At 59.3% G+C, this 26,935-nt stretch overlaps 1 protein-coding gene across 2 annotated transcripts in view; it reads left to right on the top strand.

The window, feature by feature from the left end:
• TXNRD2 (thioredoxin reductase 2) overlaps positions 1-26,935 on the top strand; it is a 50,500-nt gene that overhangs the window by 22,364 nt on the left and 1,201 nt on the right. For both annotated transcript variants that reach the window (XM_055119370.1, XM_055119369.1), the window contains exons 9-17: positions 6,554-6,573; positions 7,466-7,557; positions 9,069-9,243; positions 19,251-19,387; positions 21,830-21,925; positions 22,080-22,172; positions 24,132-24,203; positions 24,382-24,479; positions 26,645-26,850. In XM_055119370.1, coding sequence (XP_054975345.1) covers positions 6,554-6,573; positions 7,466-7,557; positions 9,069-9,243; positions 19,251-19,387; positions 21,830-21,925; positions 22,080-22,172; positions 24,132-24,203; positions 24,382-24,479; positions 26,645-26,768 — 907 coding nt within the window. In that variant the 3' untranslated portion in view covers positions 26,769-26,850. The remainder of the gene's footprint in view (positions 1-6,553; positions 6,574-7,465; positions 7,558-9,068; positions 9,244-19,250; positions 19,388-21,829; positions 21,926-22,079; positions 22,173-24,131; positions 24,204-24,381; positions 24,480-26,644; positions 26,851-26,935) is intronic.

The raw sequence follows: 26,935 nt of genomic DNA, 5'->3' as shown, positions 1-26,935 counted from the left end.
CTGTGCTATTGCTCCAGCCCCTCACATGGCCTTTTGTGGGCTCTCACCCTAACCAGCGCCGCTGCCACTCAAAACTGTCTGGGGCACTGGGGAGTGCAGGCAGTAGTTGTGAAGATTGCACCGGCACACGTGGGTCACCAGGGATTGGGACCTGTAACTGCAGGTGTGTGTGGAGGCAGGCGCTGGGCGCCACTATGTCTTTCCTCCAGCCTCCAGGGGGCGATGGTTTTCCGTGCAGAAGTCTCTCGGTTCTAAGTGGCTACTTTCATCACTTTGCCCTTTATCAAATCTGGGTAACTTGCTGTTTTTGTTTTGATGTGGCTTGGTTTTGGGGGCCACACTGGGTGCTGCTCAGGGCTTATGCATGGCTCTGTGCTGTGGTGGGGGTCAGGGAAGCACAAGGGGTGCCAGGGACCAAACTGGAGTTGGCTGCGGACAAGGCAAGCACGCTACCCACTGTACCTGTCTCCAGTCCCTCATTTAAGTGTTCTTTTATCTTCAACTTCCTCGCAGGTCAAATGTGACCTGGTTCCACTTTACTTGCTATAGTTCTCCGTCTTTGCACGCCCCATTTTGCCATTTGGAGCAAATGTGTACACGTGCGTGCATGTGAGAGTGTGTGGGTGCTGTGTGCGCGTGCAGTGTGCTCCGCTCTGGTTCTTCCTTCTCTTATCTTTTCCTTATCTTCCAGCGGCTTTGCGTGAGGGCTGTGATCCTGTGTCATTTATATTGTAGATTTACTCAGCTTGTCACTTGTTTTTGAACTCTGCGATATACAAATGTATGGGCCCCTTTTTTCATATGTAACTTAGATCTCTTTTTACACTTAATGGCTTTTAGATTTATTGCACTTCTGAGGGGCCCACTCCACCCTGGGACTGTTTGGGAAGAAAAGTCTCAGCGTTTCTCTTCGTGTTCCCCAGATGGCTTTGCTGTGCATCCCTGTGCGCTTGTCTGTGTGTCTGTGTCTGTCTGTCTGGCCAGGGCAACGGGGCTGCTGGGGTCTCAGCGGAGCCCATGGCAGACTGCAAGCACGGTCCCCTGGGGGAGCCCTTGCCCCGCTCCGGCTCACCATGCTGGCAGCATCCTAGGCCACCACGGCTGCTCGTCCAGCGCCCAGAGGCCCTCAGAGCTGCCGCCTTCTCCCATTGGATTTCTCAGGTGGAGCAGGGTGCCCTGCACGCTGATTCACCCAGGCAGCTGCCCACTCTCCACCTTTCCCGTGCCCCGGCTTCTGCCCTGCTGCTCCTGTGTGACTTTGCACGGCTTTTTCTTTTTTTTGCTTCTTCCCCATGCCCTCGGGGCTGATCTCCGGGCAGGGTGGATGGAACTCGCTGCCTCTCTCCTTATTTGCTGCTCCACCCCAGGTGTGGGGAGAATTGGCGGGAAGGGCGGCCCTGGCACCCGGGGTGCCCAAGTGCCCAGGTGCGGGCTCCGCTGGGCCTGTATTGGGGGGGGCAGCAGCCTGTGCTGCTGGGAAGACATGGCCGTGGATATTTTTGGTCAGTAACGAAACTGCAGTGTTTATTTTCTTCAGAAAAAAAACATTTAGAAGATTTACCAAAAAAAAAAAAAAGCTTTTGCATTTAGAAGGAATCTAGGTATGTTATTGTTTAAGAAAAAAAAAACCTGTTTGCAATGTACCAGTCACCCGTTTCGTTCTGAGCATGATTTATGTGAGGAAATGGTTTTTTAAAAAATTAAGCTGGAGATATATCCCTGTACGATGCTTCTGTGAAAATGCGGCTTTTGTCCGGTGCTGTTAATGCAAGTTGTAACAGTGTGATACGGGAGGCAGTGTTTACATGTTACATTCCTCTGCGCAGTCAAAATAAGCCCGCAGGGCCTACAGTAGCATTTCTGTATTTTATCAGCTTGGGCCGGGGCTGAGGGGAGGCCTCTGCTCACACTTGGAGGGGCTGTTTCTGCCAGATTTATTTGCCTTATAAATATTCCCCGTGTTTATTTTAACTCGCCTTTAAAATGGAGCTGAAATTAATATGGGCCCGAGGGCTGCCCCCTGGCCCTGGCCTGCCTCTTGGAGCCCGAGGGACCTTTCGAGTGGCCCTGTCCGGGAGGCCCAGGCAGTGGCCAAGGTTCCCCGCATGCCTGGCCTCTGTCTGCGCGGCTTCCCAGGGCCTGTGTGGGGCCGTGGGCTCCCCTGAGTTCTGTGGCACCCGAGGGGTTCCCCCGCTCCTTTCCTCGTTGTCCGGCACGCTCTGGGGTTTGGGGCTCAGTGAGGATGTTCTCACTGTCCTTCACCCACAGAATGGTGCTCCCCAGACCTCCAGGGTCACCCGCTGGCCCTGCAAGCAAGCCCCATCTTTCGTTTGCTTGCGTCCAGGTCCAGGGAAGTCAGGGCCGGACGGAGGGGGATGACACCTTGCGATGCTCTTTCTACCCAGCGTCCTATTCAGAACCCTTGGGGGTGACAGTCACGGGTGGGAATCGCCAGCAAGTGCAGCCTGAGCTCCGGAGACAATGAGCTGGACCCTCTGAGGCCGGGGGGGAGGGGCGCCCCCAGAGCAGGCCCGGCCCGGCCAGTGCCCGCAGGGTGTGAGGTGGGCAGAGCAGGTCAGCCGTCTGCCCCGCCAGGCCCAGGCACCGACTCTTTGTTGTGGCTCATTTGCCTTTTTCTTCTTTCCTGTCTCCTCGTCCTCCTGTGGAAGTCCAGGACAGGAGCCAGAAGTGAGGGAGTGTGGTCAGAGGGTGGGGTCTGCCGGTCCACCTGAGGCAGCTGCCCTCCCTCCGAGAAACAGGGACCGGGGGTGGGGTGTCCACATGGCGCACATAGGGAGACTCAGGGGCGGCCGTCCTGTCTCTGTGGCCCAGCCCAACAGGAGGGAAGAACATGGACGGGCAGAAGGCGGCCACCCTCCCCCATGGTTTCAGGGGTGCAGGGGGTGCAGGGAAGCTGGGGTTTCCAGGCCACACCTGGGGCTGAAGCCTGTTCCCAGTGGTGCTCGGTGCTGGCCCGGCTGCGCACATGGCAGGCGCCGTGTCCCAGACGGTCTCTCAGTGTCTTTAAGCAGGGGTACCCCGTGGGCCCCAGGCAGCCCGACCCCACCTGGAGGCCCGCTTCCCCCACGGAGCCCCCCAGCCTTCCGTGCTGCCTGCTCGTTTTCTAACAGAATCCAGACCCCTCTGCTCGCTGGCCTGGTGCTCAGGGCGGGGACCCGGGACCATTCCTGAGTCTCGGCCGACTCTGCCCTCTCTGATGCCAAGGAGCCCTCAGAGGGACTTAAGGCTGACCGTGTAGCCAGAGTTCCCACTTTGCAGGGCACAGCCAGGCTGCCCAGTCCCTGCCGGCCCCTCTCCTGTGTCTGCGCCGGCGGCCGGAGCCTCTATCCTTAGCGTGTGGAGCCCTGGGAAGTGGGCGAGTGTTTTTGTAACTCGTCTGATTTAGTGTTGCCTGTCGGAGTTGGTCACAGAGAGAGGCTTTTGCTTGACCTTCGTTAGTGAGTCCAGGAGCCGTCCTCCTTCCAGCATCCCGAGCTCGGAAGGGAAGAGTATAAATTTTATCTCACAGAACCACAGCAACTCATGCCGGGAAACTCTTCCTCTGGTCCTGCTTCTCTGCCACCTTCCTCCTTGTCATCTTGTATCCTGCCTGGGCCTGCTTCCCGCCCTCCCACCGTGTGACCCTGTGCCCACAGTGGCCGGGGTTCGGAGGCTGAGGCAGGCACTGCCGCAGGATGGCATCACCTGCACACAGGACTGCGGGATCCCATGCGGGCCTGGATGCCAAGGCTCCTGCAGGGCAGCATGTGGGGGGCTGGTGTCAGACTCTGCAGGGTCCGACGGGGCAGCTGAGACCCAGGCAAGCAGAGTTTAACCCCACTGGGAAGGCTGCCTTGGGGCCCCCCAGGCTTCTCCAGGGAGGGGGGCGTCCTCGGCAGCCTGTTTGGCATTTCCTGCACCGGCAGGACTGCCAAGGGGCCAGGTGCCTGCCGTGAGGCCTCACTTTGTGTGGGTGTTCCCCTTCGGGAGCGGATCAGGGGCCTTCAAACTCGAGAGGCAGGTGGAGAGCTCTTTAAGCCCGGGCTTCACGGGCCCGAATTAAGGTTTTTGTTTCTGCTTCCTCCCCCCACTCAGATTTTGAACAAGAAAGCCTGCCCTGTGATTAGGCTAATCCCACGGTAGTTATACCTTCAAATGAAATGTTTGCACACCCAAAGCAGTGAGGGGAGCCACCCAGGGCACACGTGACTGAGTGTGCCGCGATGGTGTGGAGGGGTATGGCGCGCCCGACTGTGGCCTGCGCTGGTGCCCCGGGCCCAGGACTTAGTGGAGGGATGAGCTGAATGTTCTCAGCACCCCCCTCACCTTCCTCACCCCCCAGGCTTAGCCCCTTCCCCAGGTCACCCAGGCGGGTCCCCTGACCTCTGCTGCTGTCCTCACCGCCACCCTTCGAGGGCCCACCTTGGTCCCCCCAGGGTCTCTGTCCTGGCCGAGTGAAGCTGATGAAGGTGTCAGGCCTGCGATGAAACCGGGGTGCCTATCTTCCGGGGCGCTGTGCCCTCAGGCCTCTGCTTGGCGCTTCAGCATGTTCACACATTAGCCCACGTGAAGGGAATTCTCTGGTTGAATCCTCAATTCCTGCCGCCTTCAAAGAGCTCTAATTATTTGATAAGTGGGGGGAGAAGCGGAGTGAAAACCAACACTTTGGCTAATCCTCGCTCCTAAGGATGAGAGGCTCTGGGTTACCCTCCGCGGGAGCCCTACGGCTGCACGCTGCATTCGCGGCCATCCCAGAGGTGCTGGCCCGGGCGGGAAGGCTCCAAGAGCAGCAGGGACAGGCGGTAGCTGTTGGCCTATGCCTCTGTCACTGCGGACACGTGGAAGTGGGGAGCCAGGGACCCCGCATCTGCCAGGCATGTTCTCACCCAGTTGCGCTCTTGCATTTAGCACAAGATTTTCAAAGCAGCTCAATTCTGTTTGTTTGTATTTTAAGTAACTGATAATTTTGTGCCTTAAAGAAAGGCTTATGCCTCTCACCAGACACATGCAGTCCCAAACCAGAGCTGGTTATCCTGCAGGGAAGCCCTCCCAGGAGGTGCTCAGGAGGCCCGGGACCAGCTGGCAGTTCTCAGCCAGCCAGGCCAGAGGTTCAATGCGAGGGTCTGTGGATGTGGTACTGCTTGGGCCTCGTGGTGCTGGGGACCCCCGGGCCCCCCTGACAGTGCTGGGAGCCTCTAGCGCTGCACCCTGTGGGAAGTGGACCCAGGTAGGGTGCATGCTGGACATGTGTCCTACCCACTGCACTGTCTCCTGGCCCAGGTTTTGTCATTTTGAAGATGCCCCTGTGCATGGAGAAGAGGTCACACACACGTGTGTCCCTGGGCCTGGGGGTCAGGCACTGCCAGTCCCGAGTGGGCCCCCGCCGACTTTCTGCGCTGTTTGGCCCAGACCCCCCCTCCCACACTGCGCACACACTGAGCTCTGTGCGTTCACCAGCGGTGACTCCAGCACCCGTCTGTCCCCCGCCACAGAGATGAAGCCACCGGCCAGTTGCTGCCTGCAGGGTTGCCTGCAGAACGAAGCCAGGGATCCGCTGCCTCTGAACTGGAATTATATCATTAGTACCTGCCAGGATTAGCGCTGACATCGGGCTTATCCGTCCTTACATCACCTCCTCTTGTTCAAAGACCGAAGGGTGCTCTGACAAGCCCACCCACATGTCGCCGCCCGGGCTGGGAGTTTCCGCCCTGTGCTGGGTCCCGAGCAGCTGGCTCGGACTGTGTGCGAGTGTGTGCATGTGTGCGTGTGTGTGTGTGTGTGTGTGTGTGTGCACGTGTGCATGTTTCTGCGTGCATGTGTGTATATATGCATGTGTGTATGTGTGTGCATATATGTGTGTGGTGCATGTATATGTACACATGGGGGTGCATGTGTGCACATGTATATTATGTACGTATGTGCATGGGTGTGGGTGCCTGTGGGGGGGGGGATTTCACTGTGAGGGCAGGGTATTTACATGAGTGCTGGGGCCTGACCTCTGGTGCCTGTCCCCAGCTGCCTTGCTGGGTCTGGGCCGCATGAGTGGAGGCTGGACACGAGCTCGGACAGCCACATGCCCTTCACTTTCCACAGCAAGCCCAGAAGGTGCCCAGCACAGCGTTCACCCCAGGGCAGGAGGACAGCCTGATGCTCTGTCCAGGCCCCCTCGGCTTGTTCCTGGGCTCCACGAGGTCCTGTGTGCAGGGCTTTCGTGGGACACGTGTGCTGTTGTCACTGGCCACTCATGTCCTTCATCACCAGGCAATTTCCGACTCAGCGACACCTTCAGGCTTTATTTCTCAGCTGGAGTCTCTGGGAAGTGGTTTTTTGTCCCTGAGTGGTGTTTTGTGTTTGAGCAGTTCCACACCTCACACCTCACACAGTGCCCCCTCCCACCACTTCATACTCATCAATGGGGACACACCTGCGGGTCCGTGGGTCTCACTGGAGGCTGACGGACCCTGCACCCGTGCCCCCTGGGGACACCTGCTGAGTCTTATCAGCACCGCACCTGAAACTCACTTCTTTCCCCCTCTGTCCCTTTCTCTGGCAGGTTGGTGGTCGGGGCCAGCTGTATCCTTGGCCGGCGTGCCGTGACCAGCGGCAGTGCTCACCGTCCTGGGAGTCTGCAGCGCTGTCCCTCCCACAGCACCTGGAATCAGGCACTCAGCACGCTGCCTCGGGGCGGGTGCCTTTTGCCCAGGGGACAACTTGAGGTTGACCTTTTGTGACCAGGACTTCCTGGACAGGATTTTTCTGAGCCATACATGAGACAACTGAGCCCCCAGGGCAGTGGACACTGCGGCAAGGCAGGAGGGCAGCCCCAGTCAGGCCGCCCCTTCTCAGGGAGCCGCACACCCAGGGGGTTCCGGGGAGAAGCTGTGGGGAGCACAGGGTCAGGATGGGGAACATCTGCCGGAAGTGGAGAGGCCAGGTGCTGACAGAGCTCCAGCCGCAGGAGGACGTCTTTGCTCTTCCTCCATTGCTCCTGGGACCACTCCAGGGCCGATCAGACTCTCGGGATCCCAGGTGGCTCCATACAAAAGCGTTTGCCTTTCCAGGGCTCGTTCTCTGTCACCTTTAAAACCAACGTTCAGGGCTACGAGCTAGTACAAGGGGTAAGGCTCTTGCCTTGCATGTGGCAGGCCCTGGTGTGAGCCCTGGCACTGCGTATGGTCCCTAAGCACCGCCAGGAGTGATTCCCGAGCTCAGAACAAGGAGGAAGCTGCGCACTTGCCTGAGCACTGCTGGGTGCTGCCCCGCTCCTCCCTCAAACCTTTTTAAAGTGTTAGACTCTGTCAAACCCAGACAGACACCCCGTGGTGGCAGAACCTGCCTAGCCCTTGGCTGCCTCTGGGCCTGCAGGGGTCTCCCGGGTAGCGTGGGGGTCAGAGGGGAGGTGGGCAGGTGGGCAGGTGGGCCAGCCCCTCCTGTGGCCTTGTGAGCATCCTTAGCTGCACCTCAGACGTGGCCCTGGAGTGTGCCGGCTTCCTCACCGGGATCGGACTGGACGCCACAGTCATGATGCGCAGCATCCCCCTCCGCGGCTTCGACCAGGTAGTGCCCCTGCCCCCCCCACCCCCAGCCTGGGCAGGTGCAGGCCACGGCCGCCGCGGCCGCCCTGACCGTTGGCTGTTGACTGAGGAGATCGCTCCCCAAACACAGAGCACCTGCCAGAATGTGGAAAGAGGGCTGGGTGCAGACCACAGGCAGCTTCACCCCCCACAACTGCCAGGGGCCACAGGGGCCAGGCTCTGCTGTGCAGTGGGGACCCTCTGTCCAGCAGGCTGTGACCCCACAGAAGCCCTGTCCACACTCTTGTTTGCCAAGGCCCTCTGGGGGGGGGCAGAGGGGCGGGTGGCAGCTCGGGGAGCCCTGGGGAGCCCCATGAGCGCCAGATCGCGGGGTGCGGAGCCTGCTTGGAGCACCAGCTGGCCTCGGAGCAGGCCTCCCTGCTGCAGTGGCACCTCAGCCCAGGCAGGCCTGTGGGCTGGGGGTGCTCCTGATCCCCTCTGCCACACGAGGCCTGTGCTCGAGGGGAGCCCTTGAGGGGTCCCTCTTACCAACTAAAACGTCCCCGCCAAGCTCACTGGCTGAGCTGTCATCACCCTGTCCAGGCCCACAGAACCCGTCTCACCCCACCTGCCTCTCCAGACCCGGGCTCCCTCTGCCTCTCCCTGCATGCTCTGCTCGCTGCTCCCTGTCGCCTCCCGTGGCTGCACCCCCAGCCCCCCACACTCTGGGCGTCCCCAGGGCACACAGCGCCCATGACGAGTCTCTGAGCCTCTGGCCGTGGGGAGTGGGGGCAGCTCCACGTGTGCCCTGAGGGAGGGTCCCAGGCCTGGGCTTGATTCCACCTGGTGACTGTAGCGATGCCCTGTTAGACTGTGACATGGGACATCGAAGCCCACCAGGAGAGCAGAGGGATCCAAGAGGGGCAGGGCAGCGGCCCCACTTCCTGCAGCCACGGAGTGGGTATCTCAGGACCAAACTGGGACTCGTACTTCCCTCTGAAAGAAGCTGTGGCTGGCTCTGCCTCTCTGGCCTGCTGCAGTCCCCACAGAGACCCTGGGGACTGAAGTCCCCATCTGCAGCCTGGGGGGCAGGGAGGAGCTCCCTGCAGGTACCCAGATGCCCCTCATGTCCCTTATGCCGTGCCTACTGCCCTTCCATTTGTTGGAGGGCCACAGTGCCACCTGCTCTTCGCGTGCCTTAATAGCCAAGGGGTGGCCCACTGGATGGGGTAGTTGGTGGGCAGATACAGAGCCCAGGAGAAGGGGTGCTTCTCTCTTCTCTCAGATTGCTGGGGAGCAGCTCAGAGGTTGAGTGTGTCCTGAGCAAAGGCCCCCGAGTGTCCAGATCTGGAACCAGGACACCCACTGGTCTCTGGTCACCTTCAGCTCCAGAGAGGACAGGGGGCCCTGGGGTGGGGAAGAGGCCTGTGTAGGTCACGTAGGCCACATAGGCCACATAGGAGAAGGTGCACGCACTGGACCAGCCCTGGACTGCCCCCAGGAGGCCACATCACTCTGCTGCCCGGCCTCACACTATCCTCTTATGCTTGGCAGCAAATGTCTTCTTTGGTCACGGAGTACATGGAGTCTCATGGCACCCGCTTCCTGAGAGGCTGTATCCCCTCCAGAGTGACGAGGCTCCCCAGTGGCCAGCTGGAAGTAACCTGGGAGGACCGCACATCCGGCAAGAAGGACACAGGCACCTTTGACACTGTTCTGTGGGCCATAGGTAAGGGCACCTGGGGCTGCACACATACTTGCGCGTGTGCGCACACACTCGCACACACACAAATACACACTCACATTCATGTACTCACATGTACTCTCACACATGTACTTATATGTGTGTATACACACATGCAGTTGCATGTACAAGCCTCCACTGTAGGGCTTTCTTGTCTTACAGGCTCCACCCTGGACTCCACTCAGATTAGCCTGAAGGCCTGTGGCCATCTCTTTGGCCTCTCTAGAACTCACACTTTTGAAAAAACTTTTAAAGCTTTTGGGCCACACCTGGCACTGCTCGGCTATCACTTTGGGCCACACACTGGCTCCTCACTTGGCTCTCATCCCTGTGGTGCTCGGAGGACCATCTGGGGTGCTGGGGATCCAAGCGAGGTCAGTTTCGTGCAAGGCAAATGTCCTACCTGTTGTATTGTCACCTCAGAAGTGACACTTGACAGATTCCCAAAGATGGAGCCTCGAAGGGGCCAAGTCCTCAGGCTCTCCCAGGAGGGTATGGGCTGGATGCCTCCTTGCCAGCCAGTCCCCTGACCGCCTCTCTGCCCCCCCCACCCTGCTGCTCCTCCTGAGGGGATGGTGTGGGGCGTGGACACAGGCCTTAGGTCTGGGCTGATGGAGAGGACACGAACCTTTTAGGCACCCTGACCAGAGCTGGGTGGAGAGCAGAGTCTGGCTCCCCGCTTCCTGGCCAGTCCCGAGACTGCTGACTGCTGGGGTGCTGTGAGGTCAGACGCCTGCTTGGACATCCCACCTGCGGATCTTGGGGTGCTTCTCATTATCTGGTACCTCCCAAAAAGGGCGGGCTTTTCCTTGGATGTGTTGATGACCCTTCCTCAGTGAGCCAGCCAGAGTCTGTGACTGCAGAGCTGTCATCTCAAATGACCCGAATCATGGCATGGTGACCCAGAGTCGGGGTGGGGAAGGGACTGGCCTGAGGCTCCTCTGAGTGTCTCAGAACCCCTGGAGTCAGAGAATGAGGTGGGCTTTGGGACAGCAGATTTCTTCACTTACACATCAACACGCACAGATTTGAGGGACCACAGGAAACCTGAAGTGCTCCAGAGCAACCTTGGCGTCTTTTGACAAAAGCCACTGGATTACTGAAGGAAAAAAATATTTATGGTAATGGTCCTTTTTGTTTAGGGCATTTGCCTTGCACATGGCTGACCCAGGTTTGATTCCTTTGCCCCTCTCAGAGAGCCCGGCAAGCTACCGAGAGTATCTCGCCAACACGGCAGAGCCTGGCGAGCTACCCGTGGTGCATTTGATATGCCAAAAACAGTAACAAGTCTCACAATGGAGACGTTACTGGTGCCCGCTCAAGCAAATCGATGAGCAACGGGATGACAGTGACACTGATAGTGACAGGACTCAAATTTCCCTGCATATATATATGTGTGTGTGTGTGTGTGTGTGTATATACACACACATATATATGTGGCTGGAGCAATAATACAGCAGGCAAGGCACTTGCTTTGCTTGCAGTTGACCCAGGTTTAATCCTTGGCACCTCATATGGTCCCCCAAGCCCCACCAAGAGTGATCCCTGAGCACAGAACCCGAAGTGAGTCCTGAGTACCATTGGGTGTGACCTGAACACTCTGCCCCCCCAATTGTATTATGACTATTTTTGGGTTCCCGGGATGAATCCTGGGCCTCACACCTGCCAGGCAAGTACCTTACTAGTGGATTACATGCCTGGCCCTTATTTTGTTTTTTGGGTCAGTGGTGCTCAAGGGACCATGCTGTGCCAGCTACCAAACTCTGGACTTCCTCAGCTTAAAGGACTTTCTCTTGATCAAACTGTAAAAGCACGTTTCTGGGCTGGGGTCGGGGGGTGCCCAAGCTGAGCTCAGGAGACCTGGTGGTCACTTCCCAGAAGTCGAAGGGCACAGGGCCCCCAGGGCTACACGCAGTGATGCTCGAGAGCCATGTGGTGCTGGGATCGAACCCGGGGCCTGTGCCCTGACTCCTGTACTATCTCCCCAACTTTGTAAAAGTGTGCTCTCAGGGCTGGAGCAATAGCACAGCAGATAGGGCGTTTGCCTTGCACGCGGCCGACCCGAGTTCGATTCCCAGCATCCCATATGGTTTTCTAAGCACCACCAGGGGTGATTCCTGAGTGCAAAGCCAGGAGTAACCCCTGTGCATCGCTGGGTGTGACCCAAAACAAGCAAAAAAAAAAGTGTGCTCTCAGTAGGTGGGGTCCCATGGGCCCTGATGAGGGAGGGGACCCCAAGATGGAAGTCGATGCTTAGCATTGTAAGCTGTTCTAGACAGTGGTGTGGCAAGTCCTCCTCCCCTGTGCTTTCCTTGGCCCCCCACCCCCACCCCTGCACACAGATCCCCGTGTCGCCCTGTCGTCCTGAGGCCCAGGCTTGTACTCAGCTGCATTCAGCTGCGCTCACACTGCCGGCAGCTGCTCAGAGGGTGAAGGGTCGTGCCCCCTCCAGAAGCCCCCACATCCCCCCAGCTTCTCGACGGTCCCAGTGGGCCACCAGCAAGGCCCCCCCAGCCCACACACCCGCCCTCCCCTCACCGGGAGTCCGTTTTATTTTGTGTGTTTTCCGAAAGAGCATCCCCCAGACAGTCTGCCCGGTGTGATTGATGCCGGGGGTGGAGGCTTCTCTGAGTCCTTGGCCTTTGCCCTTGCTTCCCCAGGCGGCGCTGCGGTGGCGGCGGTTTCTGGCACGCCTGCTGGGGCTGTGCGGGCATGTGCTGGCTGTGCCGCTCGCTCCCGGGCCCGGTTTTGTAAACAGTCAGGAGCCACTTCCCAGTCTAAGAACTGGGGGAATGTTTTTCTGCCAATTTCCCCCAATAAACCGGCAACCCAGCTTTCTTTCTGCTTGCAGTAAGGACGAGCCCATCCAGGAGGTGAACGTAAAATGCCTGGGGGCCAGCACAGCCGGCGCAACCGCAAGCAGCTTCCCAGCACCCAGGCTGCCCACAAGTCTCAGAGGGCAGAGGGAGGTGGGTGCCCGTGCCCCGCAGACACACCCCGCAGGCCCGCACCAACGGAGGGATGGCCAAGTTGGCTCCGCCGTCGAAGCCAGCCGGGACATAGAGCCTCTTCCTCGGCGCAGCCTTGATCTCCACGTGGTGGATTAAACACATTAGCAGTTAAAGCAGTTAATTGCTGTGCAGGGGGCCCGCTCATTGTTTGTCTCTGAATCACCCACCCACACCAGGTGTCTCAGATAATAGACTGGGAACTCGCAGCGAGGAGGATTTCCTGTCTGCAGATGTGCCGATTACGGTGCTGAGTGAAGACACTCAGCCTGTGCCCCGCCGCGCCGCGGGCTCGAATTCACCCCTCGCAGTTAACCAGTTGTGGCCTGAATCCCAGCCGTCTGGGGCAGCGGGGGTGGGGGTGGGGGGGCTGGGCCGGGGCATCTGTGTGCACTGCCCCCCTCCCATGGCATGCCCAGAGTCTGAAGCATGCCCAGAGCCAGAGCGAGGGCCCCAGGGAGAAGTCCTGGGAATCTCAGGAGCAGAGACAGTCCCGAGGCCCCTGCACCCCCAGCCGCCCTGGAAGGTACTCTGGCCCTCTAAGGAAGCAGGCCTTTGCTTCTCCGTCTCGGGGGACCCTGCCTCAGGTATCCCCTCTGTCTGGCCGGGAGTGTCCCCCGGGGGTCAGTCAATGAAGCTGTTTCCCCTTCCTGTGGGTTCTGTTTCAGCAGAGCTGGTCATTGTCCCATCTGTGGCCATCCCATGTACAGGACCCCTTAAGTCCCTGGAAGGGTAACCCTGTTCCAGGAGAGCCAGCGAGCTCCGACACAGGCTCAGAGGCCCAGCTGTCCACTGCCCTAGCCTGAGCCCACCTGGAGACCCCTCCCTCAGGCGCTCCTACTGTGTGTGCAGGAGCTGACTGAGGCCAGGGGGCCAGGTGGTGCCCAGGCAGCAAGGGGCTGGGTGCGGGGAGTGCATCAGTCTGGGGCGCCCCCTTGTTCCCGTGGAGCTGCTTGTCCCAGTGGGTGGCATTGCTGCCCTTACTTAGCAGGGGTTCAGCCATGTCCCTGTGCGAGTCTCGCCAGCAGGTGACAAGTGGTGAAGAGGGTGGACGGTGCCCTAGCAGCACCCTCGGAGGTGACGGCAAGTGTAGGGGAAGGAAGGGGTCAGTGTGGACGCACCCAGCCAGCCCTGCCCAGCTCAGCTCTGCACACATGAAGGCAGTGGTCAGTCCTCAGGGCACCCCCAGTCTGCTTGTGTTTGGGGAAGAGCATTTCCAGGGGGCACCTCCTCTGGCCCAGGGCAGCAGGAGCTGTGGTGGTGACTGGCAGCGCCGCACCTGGGCCCCAGACAGAGCTCCAGTGCCCCTGTGCAGGTCCACGGCCACGCCGGCTCAGTGCCGTGGTTACCTCTATCTCATGCAGAGGCTGCAGGGGACAGTGTGATACTCGGGACCCGGCCTGGCTCCCACCCCCTTGCAAGGCAGCCGGCACTGCAGACTGGCATGTATGTGCCTGGGCTCACCTGGGTCCCACTGCCTTCACAAACAGCTTGTGTAGGGCTCCCCAAGGCTCCTGGCATCTTCCCTGCACCCCAGTCAGATTCTGTGTTTATGGTTCAGAATCAAGGGGGATTTTGAAGAACTGAAGAGAAACTCTCCTGGTGAGAAACAGCCACTGTGTTGACACACAGTCAGATGGACCTTTTCACTTGTGCAGGTGCCCGGGGCTGGAGCGACTGCACAGGGGGCAGGGTGCTTGCCTTGCACGCGGCCCACTGGGTTCGATCCCCTGCACCCCGTGTGGTCCCCAGAGCCTGCCAGGAGTGAAACCTGAGTTCACAGGCAGGAGTGAGCCCTGAGCACAGCCAAGTGTAACCCTCAAAACCAAACCAAACAAAAAAAGATCAGGTGCCCCTTGAGCAGCCAGCCCACCAAAGATTGTATTCCTCTAGCTGCTGAGTTGAATCAATGATTTCTTGGCTTACAGCGTGTTCCTTCCTGGGGGGTTCCTTAGGCCTGGGCAGGGGCTCCTCTGAGTTCAAGGACTGAGCTCAGAGCTCAGTGCTCACACAGCTTTGGATTGGGAAGTCCTGTATGCCCTGAGTGAGTGCAGACCTGTACCAGGGAGCCTCCCACATGAGACCCCAGAGGAAGCCCCTGAAGCCCCGGGGATGCCGATGGAGGGGGTGCCACACGTCACACAGCCATGGAGCATTCAGTGGGCACCATGAAATCCAGAGGGGTGCCAAGGCCAGGAGGATCGGGGTCTCCCCCAAACCCTGAGGGTCTGGGACTTGTTGAGGGCCCTTCATGGTTATTCTCCCTTCCCTTTCAAGTCTTGAAAGTGAACAAATGCATGCCCATCATTTATTTTTTTAAATATTCTACACGGATCTGGGGCTGGAGTGGTTGTACAGCAGGTAGGGCTCTTGCCTGGCATGCAGCCAACCCAGACTCAAACTCTGGCATCCCAGATGGTCCCCGAGGGCCCATCAGGGCTGATCCCTGAGCAGTGTGGGTTGTGCCCCACCCCCCCAAAAAAAACCCACAAAAGTCCTTCAAGGATCTGACCAGAGGTGAGACCCCTCCTTCCTTCTGCATCTGTGGTCTGGTCACAGCTTTTTGGGTCACACCTGGCGATGCACAGGGGTTACTCCTGGCTCTTCACTCAGGAATTACTCCTGGCAGTGCTCAGGGGACCATATGGGATGCTGGGAATCGAACCTGGGTCGGCCTCGTGCAAGACAAACACCGTACCCGCTGTGCTATTGCTCCAGCCCCTGGTCACAGATTTTTTTTTTTTTTTTTAAGAGCGGGGTCACACTTGACAATGTCTTGGGCTTACTTCTGGCTCTGTGCTCAGGGATCACTCCTGTCTGTGCTCAGGGGACTTTATGGGATACTGGGGACAGAACCCAGGCTGACAATGTGCTAGCACCTGACCTACTGTGCTGTTGCTCCAGCCTATGACCTGCACAGACCTGGCTCAGAGGGGCTCGTGTCCCTCAGAGGTTTGCCCAGAGTGGGTCCCCGTGGGCCTGTGTGTGAAGCTACAGCTGGACCCTGGCCCGTGCCGCCCGGTCCAGACTGCCCTGCCCTCCGCCTCCGGGCACTGAGCCTCTGGTTGGCTCCTTTACACCCGGTGCGTCTGCTGATCCCAGCCTCTCCTTCACCCTGTCATCCTCCTGCTGGTGCTTAAATCTTACCTCATTACACGGATTGCCCTTAGCTTGTCCCAACATGCGCCCCAGGCAGCCGTGAAATTGGAGGGAATGTCCGTTTTCCCAGAGCAGGATGGAAGGGGCACGTGAAGCCACCCGCATGGGCCTCTGCACCCCTGTGCCCTGCAGAGCAGGTCGCTGTGCCCAGAGCCTCCCCATGGGTGTTTCCCATCTCTGGGGAGGGTGCGTGGGGCTGGGTGGTGGGTCTTGGGGGTCGGAGGAGGGCGGGCTGGTCCAGCTGCACCGAAAGCTTGTGGGCTGTTTGTTGTCCTCCCAGAGCCCCAGAGGCTGGACCCGGGGAGGTGTAGTTCCAAGTGCAGGGGGACGGGGGCCCAACCATACTGGTGCACAGACGCAGCCCCATCCTGGGCGATCCTGCAGAGCCTTGCGTGTGCATTTCTCGAGAAGTGTTCGTGTAGTGAAAAAAAAAAATTACCCATGGCAGTTCTTGGATGCCTTAGAGCCTCCCTATAACTGGTAATCCAGCAAGAGTGAGTTAAAGCAGTGGCTGAGAGCATCCTGAGCCTTGGCTGCTCTCAGAGCGAAGATGGCAGCGCCCGCCTGCACCAGCACCTGAGGCCTCTTGCAGTGAGCACTCGGCGCCCAGCACCCCAGCCTGTGGGGGTTGGGGCACTCGGCAGCCGCAGTGGACTCCCGCATGCAGGCCACGCCTGCCCGGGGAACAAGAGGCCACGTGGAACAGGAAAAAGGCTGAGCGTGACAGCCGGATGCCGTGGGGTCTGGCACTGGGCCCCCACTCTCTCCCACCCCCACCTTTATTTTTACGTGTGATTGGAAGAAAACAATTGGGGAGTGATTCAGAAAGTCACCCGTGTCTTGCTTTGGGCCAGTCCAGTCTGGCCAAGAGGCCCGGCACCCCTCTGTGTGGGGCTCCGTGCGTGTGGCTGGGCGCCGGAACTTACACGGAGACCTGCCCCTGCCCACATACAGGACTGGGACTGCAGAGGCTCCAGGCAGGCCACGGCCCTGCAGAAAGGGTGCCTGGCTTTCCCAAGGCACAGCTGCGCCCTTCCACACATGTGCCAGCGCTCCTGCCTTTTGTGTCTAGAAATCACCCCCCTGCACACACACCCGCCCCCAGCCCTCCCTCCCTGCTCCCCCTCACACACAGAGACCAGCTTGGGTCCCGTCCCTCAACATCCCCCACACCCATGATACCCACACTTATGTGTGTCTGATGTAACCCAGGGCCTCCCACTTGCAAGATGAGGGTTCTGATGCTGAGCTGAACCCCCAGGCCCCCGTTCTTATCTCCCGCCCCATCAGAACTCAGGGACCTCCCTTTGGGGCCTTGGTCGCCCGCATTGGGTTGGATCTGAGGTGGTGCCAGCCCGCCCGGCTCCTGGTTCTTGTGGCCAGCAGAGTCGAGAGGCTGGAGCCAGCGCCCCACAAACTTGAGAAGTGAGGCTTAGCCGAGTCTCTGTTTTGACTTCTGTCTCCGGGAGAACAGCTGGACACTCAGGGTTTCCGTTTCAAGGCCTTAGTCCTCGGCGCTCAGATGGGCACCACCCACTGCCTGTGGGATCTGTGGAAACTACTTTGGGTCTCTTTATTTTTTGTTTGTTTGTTTTGGTTTCGGGGCCACACTGCAGTGCTCAGGGCTGACTTCTGACTCTGTGTTCAGGGATCACTCCTGGGGCTTGGGTGCCAGGGATCAGCCCGGGTCAGCTGCACACAAGGCAAAGCACCCTACCTGCTATACTGTCGCCTCCAGCTTGAAGCCCTTCATCTTGGCCAAGATGGGGTTCACCCTACCCCTGTGGGAGCCTCAGGGCAGCAGGGTCCAGTGGCTGGACTGGGCAGCTGCTGCCCCAGGGATGGCTGTTTGCTGGGGGTAAGGGGTTTTCTGTGTGGGAGCTGCCCCTGGACCCTGGGGTGGGGATCTCAGCATCGGGGCAGCAGGAAGCTGGCATGCAGGAGAGGCACTGGATCCACGGGGCTTAGTTTTTAGCAGGCAGAGAGGCAACTTGAACCAAACCCAGGCGGGCACAGGGACTTGGGAACTGCCCCTGGCAGGTGCTCAGGAGACACCACACAGGACTGGGAATGGGGCTGGGAATCCTGCTGCCAAGAATGCTTTCAGCCCTGAGTCTCCCCACTCCCAGGGAGCTCGAAAGGCCTGACTGTAGTCTCACTCGCCCGCCCGCACGCCCACTCACCCAGCCACCCACCCACTCACCTACCAGCCATCCACTCACCTACTCACCACCCACTTACTCACTCTTACTCACCTCCCACCTACTCACCCGCCAGTCATTCACTCACCCACGCACCCGTCTACCCATTCACTCGTTCACTCACTCACTCACATCCAGAGTCTGGGCTGGCCTGAGGCCCTGAGCCGGCATGGTCAGCGTTTACTCCTCGCCTCCTGGGGTCAGCCCAACCCTCTGCAGCACACTTCACGGGTGTCTGTGGCCCTGCCCAGGATGCATCGTGTGGCCTGTGTGCCAGCACAGTCCAGTGGTAGGATCACAGTGTCCACCCATCGGGAGGCTTGGTCGCCCTGTGTCCAGGGAAAGCCTGCAGAAGTTAGGGAGAGGTCAGGACTCATGGTGGGAGTGGCCCTGCACTCTGTGTGTGTGTGTGTGTGTGTGTGTGTGTGTGTGTGTGTATAGTCTGTCGGCTCACTTGGGCTCTCTGGGTAGGGTCCACGGAGACCAAGGCGCACACACCTGTACCCCAGCTCCCCCACCCAGACATGCCCGTGGCTGTGCCTTGTATTTGAAACTAGGTCAGGAGTCACCTGTCTACACTTCCCCGGAGTCCACAGCCTGGCCTGGTCATGATTCGTGTCTGTTCCTTGCTCCTCCTGGGGCACAGGCTGCATGGCCTGTGGTGTGGGCCTGGGGCTGTGGTCCCTTCATGCTCTCCAGGCCTGGAGAGACCCAAGGACTCCAGTCCCTTCTGCCAGGAGGCGTTTGAGAGCACAGTTTGCGGGTGACGGGATCCACACCCCTCTTGCTATTTTGCTGCTCTTGTCGATGCTTCTGTTGTCAGAGCCCGGACTTCTGACTTTATAAATTAGGAATTTCCAATTCCAGTTTTGTGCGGCAGCATTTTCACTGCTCTATCTGATGCGTGAAGTCCGTGGGGTTCTGTTTGTTGCCAGAGCTCTCTGAGGATGCGCAGTGGACGAAGGTTCCTACAACCTCAGTCTGTTTCTGTGGCGCCCTCATGGCCTCATAGAGTCCAGGTCTGTACTGGATGGCTTTGCTTTGCCTCTTTTCACTTTTCAGCTGTTCATGATGTCTGGAACGTTGGGCCCCTCCTGTAGCACTGCTTCTGCCGGTCCTGTTTTCTCCCCTCACCAAGTCCCTGTAGGGTGTGAGTGTGCAAGTGTGCATAGGGGTGAGTATGCGAGTGTATGTGGGGGTTGTGGGGGGAGGGGGCATGTGTGAGTGTGTGAGTGTGGGCATGTTGGTATGCATATGAGTATGTGTGTGTGTGAGCCATGTGACCATGTTTATATGAGAGCTTGTGAATGTGTGTGTGTGAACAATTGGGTGTGTGGGTATGTGAACCTGTGTGAGAGTGTGTGGGATTGTGTGCAAGACCCTCATGAGCTTCATGATTTACCAATTCAAGGTGTACATTTCAAGAACAACAACAACAACAACAGAACAACCCAGAAACATTGATTCTTTCCCTGAGCCCAGAACCAGGAGTAGTCCCTGAGCACAGCCAGGTGTGGGTCCGTTGCATCCCCAGTGGATGACTTTCCAAGATGTGCTTTCAGCCGAGGAACCCAGGTCAGAAGCACTAATGCAGACCTTTCTGCCCTTTCTCTGTGTCTCGTAGGTCGAGTTCCAGAGACCAGGGGCCTGAACTTGGAGAAGGCAGGTGTGAACACTAACCCCAGCAATCAGAAGATCGTGGTCGATGCCACGGAAGCCACCTCCGTCCCCCACATCTACGCCATCGGAGATGTGGCAGAGGTACAGCCCACACCCCCACATGTGTCATCACACTTCGGGGCTCACAGAGGTTGGAGAAGACCCGCTCACCGGAGGGGCCTCTGGGAAGGGTCACGACTGACCCTGCTCTCTGGAGGGTTCCCATGGAAGGGCTGTGTGGGGCCACACTTCCACTATGGAACAAGTTGTTATTGCTGTCTTGGGGGGAGGGTCCCTGAACTATATTCAGGGGCCCCAGGGGCCACTCCTAGTGACTCTCGGCCAGCCGGGTTGAAAGATTCAGTACCTGGCTCTGCAGTGCTGGGGACCAGCAGAGCCACACCTGGTGGTACTCAGGGACCATGTGGAAGCAGAGGTCTAACCAGGGTCACCTTGCATGTGCCATAGCCCCTGTGCCCCCTCTCTCTTTGGCACACCTTATTGTTGCTCTCCTCTCGGAATCCTCTTCCTGGACAGGGCCCCCTCCAGTGCAACCTCAACTGACCTACAAAGAGCCTGCCCTAAGGTCAAGTTCTGAAGTCCAGGCAGATGTGAATGTGGAGGGGACGCTCTTCACCCCGCACCCTATCCCACTGTGTTAATTTAGCTTCACTCGGGTATTGGCTGAGCACCCACTTTTCTGAGTCCTGGGGCCACTGCAGGAACACACAGCAGTCACAGCCCCCAGAGAGATGTCCTGCAGATAAGGATAACAGGTGACAAGTCCGCAGCTTCAGGTGTTGGAAGTTGCCTCACACTGGTGTCAGGAAGGGCGTGGCACGGATCCCACAGGCTGGAGACAGGGGAGCTCTGCTGACTCATGTCCGTGAGCAGCGGATACTACACCAGGGGAGCTGCTGGAGGGTATGGGGGCTGGCATGTCCGGTGGGCATCCCCAGGGCGAGAGGGCACTTCACTGGGAGTCCAGGCCTCCTTGCTGCTCCCGCTGGTCTCTGCTGCACTCACGAGGGGCCCGGACCTGGGGAGAACTTGGCACACACTCGAGACGCCAGGGCAGAGAGCAGGCCCCACACACTCGAGACGCCAGGGCAGAGAGCAGGCCCCAAGGGCCTTGGTGCTGAAAGGACCAACCTGCCCATCTAGTGAGGGTCTAGTGAGGGTCTGGCCCCATGAGTTCCTAGGGCGCTAGAGGGGGTCACCCATCAGATCAGACAAATCGTTGCCTTTTAGCCCTCTCCTTGCCCACCATGAACCCAGGCTCGTGAAATCATGAGAGTTGGGGATTCCGCTCAGTGGTACAGCTCCGGTTTGGCGTGCGTGCAGCCCAAGCCGGTCCCCAGCACTGGGATAAAGAGGACGAAAGTGTGGGGTTGCCTCTCGCCGTGCTGCAGCAGCCACAGGGAGAGCCCAACTGTGCCCAGATGCTTCCTACACTTCCCAGGACCTGGTCCTCTCTGTCCATCTGGTAGAAGATAAAAGTGAGCAGCTTCACAGACCCCCGGGGGCCCGCTGAGCTACCTGTTCAGCCAGGTGTGAGCTCGGATGATATGGGGCTGATTGAGACCCCCTTCAAGCCTCGTGTGTGCTGCACCCCAGGATTGGCCAAGAGCACTCATGCGTGTCGGGTACATGCTCTGGGCAGCCCTAGAGTCAGACAAGTGGGAGGGCGTCAGCTGCCAGGCCCCTGGCACTGTGCGGGAGACTGTGAGGTTTTTGACTGTTGCTGGAAACACCCAGCTGGTACAGGATCTGCTCGCAGGCAGCTCGACTGGCATCATGGTTAACACGACGAAGAATCCCTGCCCACTGGTGCAGCAGGCAGCCGGGAAGAGTCCAGGCAGGATGGGGCGGCCCCGGCTAATGAGGCATTGTGTGCGCACCCTGGCCGTTTCCGCCGTTAGCCAGGCCCAGTGGAATGTGCAGGCTGCCTCTGCGCGTTTATCTCGGCAGATCTCCATTCATTTCTGGAATGTCAAACAACATCTGCATTTCCTGCTGCTGCAGAGGTGATTGGCAGCTGGTCCCAGGCTGACGCGTGCAGAGCCCCGGGGGCCGTGCACCCCCGGCTCCCCTGCCCCGCCATCCCAAGACAGACGGGGCCCACGGCACAACCACTTTCTGGTCCGGGGGCTCTAGGGTGCAAGTCAAATATGGGGTGGGGGAGTGGAACACAGCACTTCTCCACAGCCACCTCCCAGTGCCGAGGATGGCTGGACAGTGCCAGGGCCTCCTCAGCTTTTTCAGGAGCAGCTCTCTTGAGCTGCTGGCATGAAGAAGGGGTTTGTGAGAACACAGGGAGCGTGGACGGTGGGGCTGTGCTCAGGAGCACTCGGTTCATGGGAATGTTGCAGGGGCACACTAGGTGGGAAGCAGACAGGAGACCAAGGGATCTGCCTGGGCCCTGAGTACAGCTTCGGGGAGAGTCTCAAAAGGGGAAACCCCTCATTCATATGGCCAGGGACGGTGGCATGGCGGTCCCTCTGATGTGGTGCTACTCTGACTCCCGTGTCTTCCTTCCACCAGGGCCGGCCCGAGCTGACCCCCACAGCCATCATGGCTGGAAAGCTCTTGGCACAGCGGCTCTGTGGTCAGTCCTCAGCCCTGATGGACTATGACAACGTGAGTGGCCAGTACTCAGGGGTTGTGTGGTGGGAGGCGGGTGGGGCTGTGAGGTTTAGCTCTGCAGACCCTCTGCCCTTAGTGTCCCTAGTGAGGGGGTGCTTTGATCCTGGGTGCCCTGAGGAGAGACCCCACTTGGGATCGCCCCCCCCAGGTGCCCACGACCGTCTTCACCCCTCTGGAGTATGGCTGTGTGGGACTGTCAGAAGAAGAAGCTGTAGCCCGCTACGGACAGGAAGGTGTGGAGGTGAGTCGACCCGGAGTGGCCCATGACCAGCCCCGATGACGGAGGCCCAGGAGGGTCTGGGAGGTGACAGGGACACAGCTTAACTGTAAAGCACCTGCCTGTTATGGGTGAAGCCCTGAGTTTGAGTGTTAGCAACTGCAGTGAGGCCCCCCCATGCCTCCCCAGACACAACCAGGTGTAGTTTAGTGGACTCCAACAGCAGACTCCTGGGCCTGCTCTGCCCAGCCAGTCGCTGGGCGGCCCCTATTGGAGTGAAAATAAAAATAAAGCAGGAACCAGGGAGGTGGCCCAGTGGCCCAGTGATGCCTTACATGGGTTCAACTCCTGGCACCACATACACACACACAAACACACACACACCCCGATACACAATGATAAATCAATACAAAATAAACCAGGGCCAGAGAGACCCCAATGGGCCGAGTGCATGCAGGAGGACAGGCTCCATCTCCAGCACTGGAGGGTCCTGAAGTGGCCCCCAAACCCACTGTAGCTCTGTAGCACTGTCGTGGCACTGTCATCCCGTTGTTCATCAATATGCTCAAGTGGGTACCAGTAACATCTCCATTGTGAAACTTGTTGTTACTGTTTTTGGCATATCGAATATGCCATGGGTAGCTTGCCAGGCTCTGCTGTGCAGGCAGGATACTCTCAGTAATTTGCTGGGCTCACCGAGAGGGATGGAGGAATCGAACCCGGGTCAGCCGCATGCAAGGCAATCGCCCTATGCGCTGTGCTGTCGCTCCAGTCCCCAAACCCACACAATAACAAAATGAGTGAGTAGAGGAAACGACGAGGGCCCGGTGGGCGAGCAGTTGCGGGAGGGTCCTGCTTCCCGAGGTGTGGGGGGCAGCCCCAGAAGGAAGGGGACACTCTGGACTATAGCCTGTCCCGTGCCCTCTGCCTGTGTCCACTACTCACCTGCCCCAACCTGCTTCTGCTCCTACGAATCCTCTGCTGACTCAGCCAGTGTGAACCCCTCCGCCCCCGCCTCATGCTCCCCTTCCCATGCCAGCCCCAGACACCCTAGAGCTGGGTCGTCATCCCAGAGGAAGTGGCTTCCTCAGACGTGGCTGCTCTCAGGCCACAGCTCGGCAGATCACCAGGAGGGCACTGAAAGGAAGCTGGTGGCTTACAGCAGGGCATAGGGCATACCTGGGTGCAGCGAAAACTTGCAGGGGGCCTAGGAGAAACCAGACCCCACGTGGTGCCCGTGGTGGGGCCTGGGGCACTGTACGAGTGAGTCCAGGGCCTGCCCCTGGCCCCTGCGCCCCAGTCCCTTCCATCAACAGTCCGGGCCTGACAGGCTGGCCGGCCCCCAGCACTTTATTTGCTATTTTTGTTTGATTCATCACAAGTACACTGGGACACATGGTCATGGCATTTTATGATGTTGTTTTATGTTTCACAATGTTGAATGGCCAAATACCCTTTGTTTGTTTTCTTTTCAATTCTGTCTTCGTTAGAACAATATTCTCTGAAGCTCCATTAATTAATAATGGCTGTAGAGCACATGTGAGGCCCGGCTCATTTTTTACACGGCCGCAGCCCTGAGTGTGCTGTCGGGCCCTTCCCGAGTGCTGAAAGCCTTTGTCCGGCCGCTCGGGTGTGGGCCGGGGGCGCCCCTGCGCCCAGCACACCCTGGGGTGCCCACGGGAAGCCAGATGCCAGGAGGCACCCGTCACAGTGGGTGTGGCCTGGCCCTCTCCTGGCTGGTGCACAGGACATTGGGCTGGGTGGCAGAGGATCTGTCCCTGGACAGTGGGGCGCTGTGTGTGGGAGACAGGTCCACTCTGCCACCAGCCCAGCCATGTCTCGTCCTGGACCTCAGCCTACACTCTGATGCAGCGGTTCTAGATACCCACCCCACAGCCGCGCCCCCAGACAGCTGCACAGTACCCCCGGCTGGCTGGTCCCGCTGCAGCCACCGAGCCCATGGACCCGCTGTGTCGTCCCCAGGTTTACCATGCGCATTACAAGCCACTGGAGTTCACGGTGGCCCAGCGGGATGCCACCCAGTGCTACATCAAGGTGAGTGTCCCCACCCACCCCCAGAGTGGCGTGGAGGTGCCCTGGGGAGGTGCTGGCACTCCCCCGCCCACCCCTCAAAGGCCCTGGGTACTAGCAGGGCCACACGTGCCCCCAGGCCAGGCCTCCCATGTAGCCCCGGGGTCCCGCCGAGGGCTGGCACTGACCATGTGGCTTTCAGATGGTGTGTCTGCGGGAGCCCCCACAGCTGGTGCTGGGCCTGCACTTCCTTGGCCCCAACGCAGGCGAAGTGACTCAAGGATTTGCTCTGGGGATCAAGTAAGTCCAGAGGAATGTGGGCCGTTACCCGACGCTCCCCCTGGCGTCTCAGGGCGCCACGGGGGCCTGGCTGCGGCTCGTACGGAGGCCGTTCTGTGTGCACAGCTCAGCAGGCCCGCAGCCTGGGCCGTCCAGGAGAGCCCCCGACACTGTCCCTGCCAGCCGCTCGTCGTGCCCAGGGCCAGGCAGCTGTGGAGGGGGTGGCAAGAGGACAGAGGCTCCAGGGGTCTCTGGAGGGGCCTTTTTCACCCTTGGCACACAGCTCCTGGTGCTGAGGAGTGTGGAGAGGCCCCTCCCCCCGTGGGCAGACTCGAGTTTTCGGAGCCCCACCTGTGTGTGGTGGGGGCGGGATCTGCTTGTGGGTGGGGGCTGTGGCTGAGGGTGGCTGGGCGGTCCAGGGCAGGGAGAGGCATAGGCCACTGGTCAGGGTGCTGTGAGAGGCAGGAAGCACAGGCGAGGGGGTCAGCGAGACGGAACATTAGGGCGCACGGGCTGCCTTGTGGATTGAGGATGTGTGCTGGGGGCCATGAACTGGGCTTAAGGGTAGGGGCAGGTGGAAGGTTTGAGGACAGGGTGAGGCTTCTGATGGCCCCAGGGTACCCCAGCTGCCACTGCAAGCAGCTTGGGCCTCTGAGGGGAATCACCGAGCCACAGGACAGCAAGCCTTGGACGCCCCTCTTATTGCCTCCCAAGCTCTTCTCACTATGTGGGCCCCCAGCAGGCTCAGCCCTGGCAATCGGGGGTCCTCTGACCCTGGTCCCGGGGTGCCTGTAGCAGGTCCATGGCTGTAATTCCCATCTAGAGTGGCCACAGGGAGGAGGGACACAGGCCTGCTCAGGCTCTGCCTCATCCTACTGGAGCCTCTGAGGGGGCCATCCTGGGGACCCTAGCACCCCGGCCCCCTGCCCTGAGGTGTCTGTAACCTGGGGGACCATGCCAAAGTCATCTCCAGCATTGCTCTGACACCGGACACTTGCCCAGAATGTACTCAGCTGGAAGTTTCTGGAAATAATCTATGAGAAATCTACTTCAAAACAGTGCAGAGGAGTGAGGCTCTGAGAGTCCTTGCAAAGCAGCGTGAGCATCAGGTGAGCCGGAGAGATGGGAAACACCCAGAGGCAGGCGACGGGGACAGAGCATTAAGTAGAAGGCAGCTCTTGTCGCTGTTTGAAATTTTGTTCTTTCGAGGTAAAGCCGTTTTGTTTAGGGACTGAGGAGGAAGAGAGAGTAATGTGTTCAAGTGAGGGCATGGACCTTCCATCCGGGAGAAAGCCCAGGACACCCTGTAAAGTGAAAGAGTGGGATTACACACTGCAAATTGAGATGCGGGCCACCCCACAATGGAGATGTGCCTCTCCTCTGAAACTTTATTGATTATAAAGGAGGGGTGTTTGGGACCACACCCAACAGTGCCTCGGGCTTACTTCTAGCTCTGCTCTCAGGAATCACTCCTGGCAATGTTGGGGGGACCATACGGGATGCCAGGGATTGAACTTGGGCTAGACGCACGCAAGGCAAATGCCCTACCTGCTGTACTATCTCTTTGGCCTCTCCTTTGCAACTTTAAGAGGCAGTTCAACACACACACACACCCCCTCCACCCCCAAATGCTGTTTGACCGGAGGATGTGAGAGCTGGTGCTCTCTAGTGAGTCTGCAGCATCTGTGCCCAGGGAGGACGCTGATACCAGAGTGGCACAGACCCCAGGGGGGCAGTGGGAGGCTAGGGGAGACTGGGGAAAGCCCCCACTAAAATGCACACTGTGTTCCTATTGGCATTAACCCCTAGAGCCCATCGAATGTGTGGGAATGGAAGACCTGACGCCTCAGCTTTCAGCCTTGTCTGAAGGCTGAGAGGGGAGGTTTAGAACGAGAGGTCCAGTGAAGGCCAAGAAGGGCTGCTCAGTGGGCGGAGCTGGGACAGGGGTCCTGCAGAGACCCATCAGAGCCAAGATCCAGGAGGCCTGAACGTGGACTGAGCTTAGAGGTGTCGGGAGCTGCCAGAGCAGCACTGGAGTCAGTGAGGGCAGTCAGTATGGGGGCCACGGCCACCACCCGGAGGTGGGACAGCTCACTAGAGATGGGCAGGTGTCTCTGGAGCAGGGGTGTGGAACAGGAGGGAGCCACCCTGTGCATCGCCTGAGCCCCCTGCCTCCTTGCGTGCAGGTGTGGGGCCTCTTACGCGCAGGTGATGCAGACGGTGGGCATCCACCCCACCTGCGCCGAGGAGGTGGCCAAACTGCACATCTCCAAGCGCTCAGGCCTGGACCCCACCGTGACGGGCTGCTGAGGGTAAGCCACCATCCCTGCCAGGCCGGGCACACGGCACACCTGCCACCCCCCAGCCAGGCTCCTCCGCGGCTCGGACCCAGGTACGCTGAGGGCTGGGCCCTGGGTTTAAGGATGGGTGCAATGGGAGGGTGCCCCCTTCCCCCACCAAATTGCTGTCCCCAGGTT

The sequence above is a fragment of the Sorex araneus genome, chromosome 11, assembly GCF_027595985.1.
Source record: "Sorex araneus isolate mSorAra2 chromosome 11, mSorAra2.pri, whole genome shotgun sequence".
Taxonomy (NCBI): Eukaryota; Metazoa; Chordata; class Mammalia; order Eulipotyphla; family Soricidae; genus Sorex; species Sorex araneus.
Note: the sequence above shows the minus strand (reverse complement) of the source record. Positions and strands in the feature narration are given on the sequence as shown.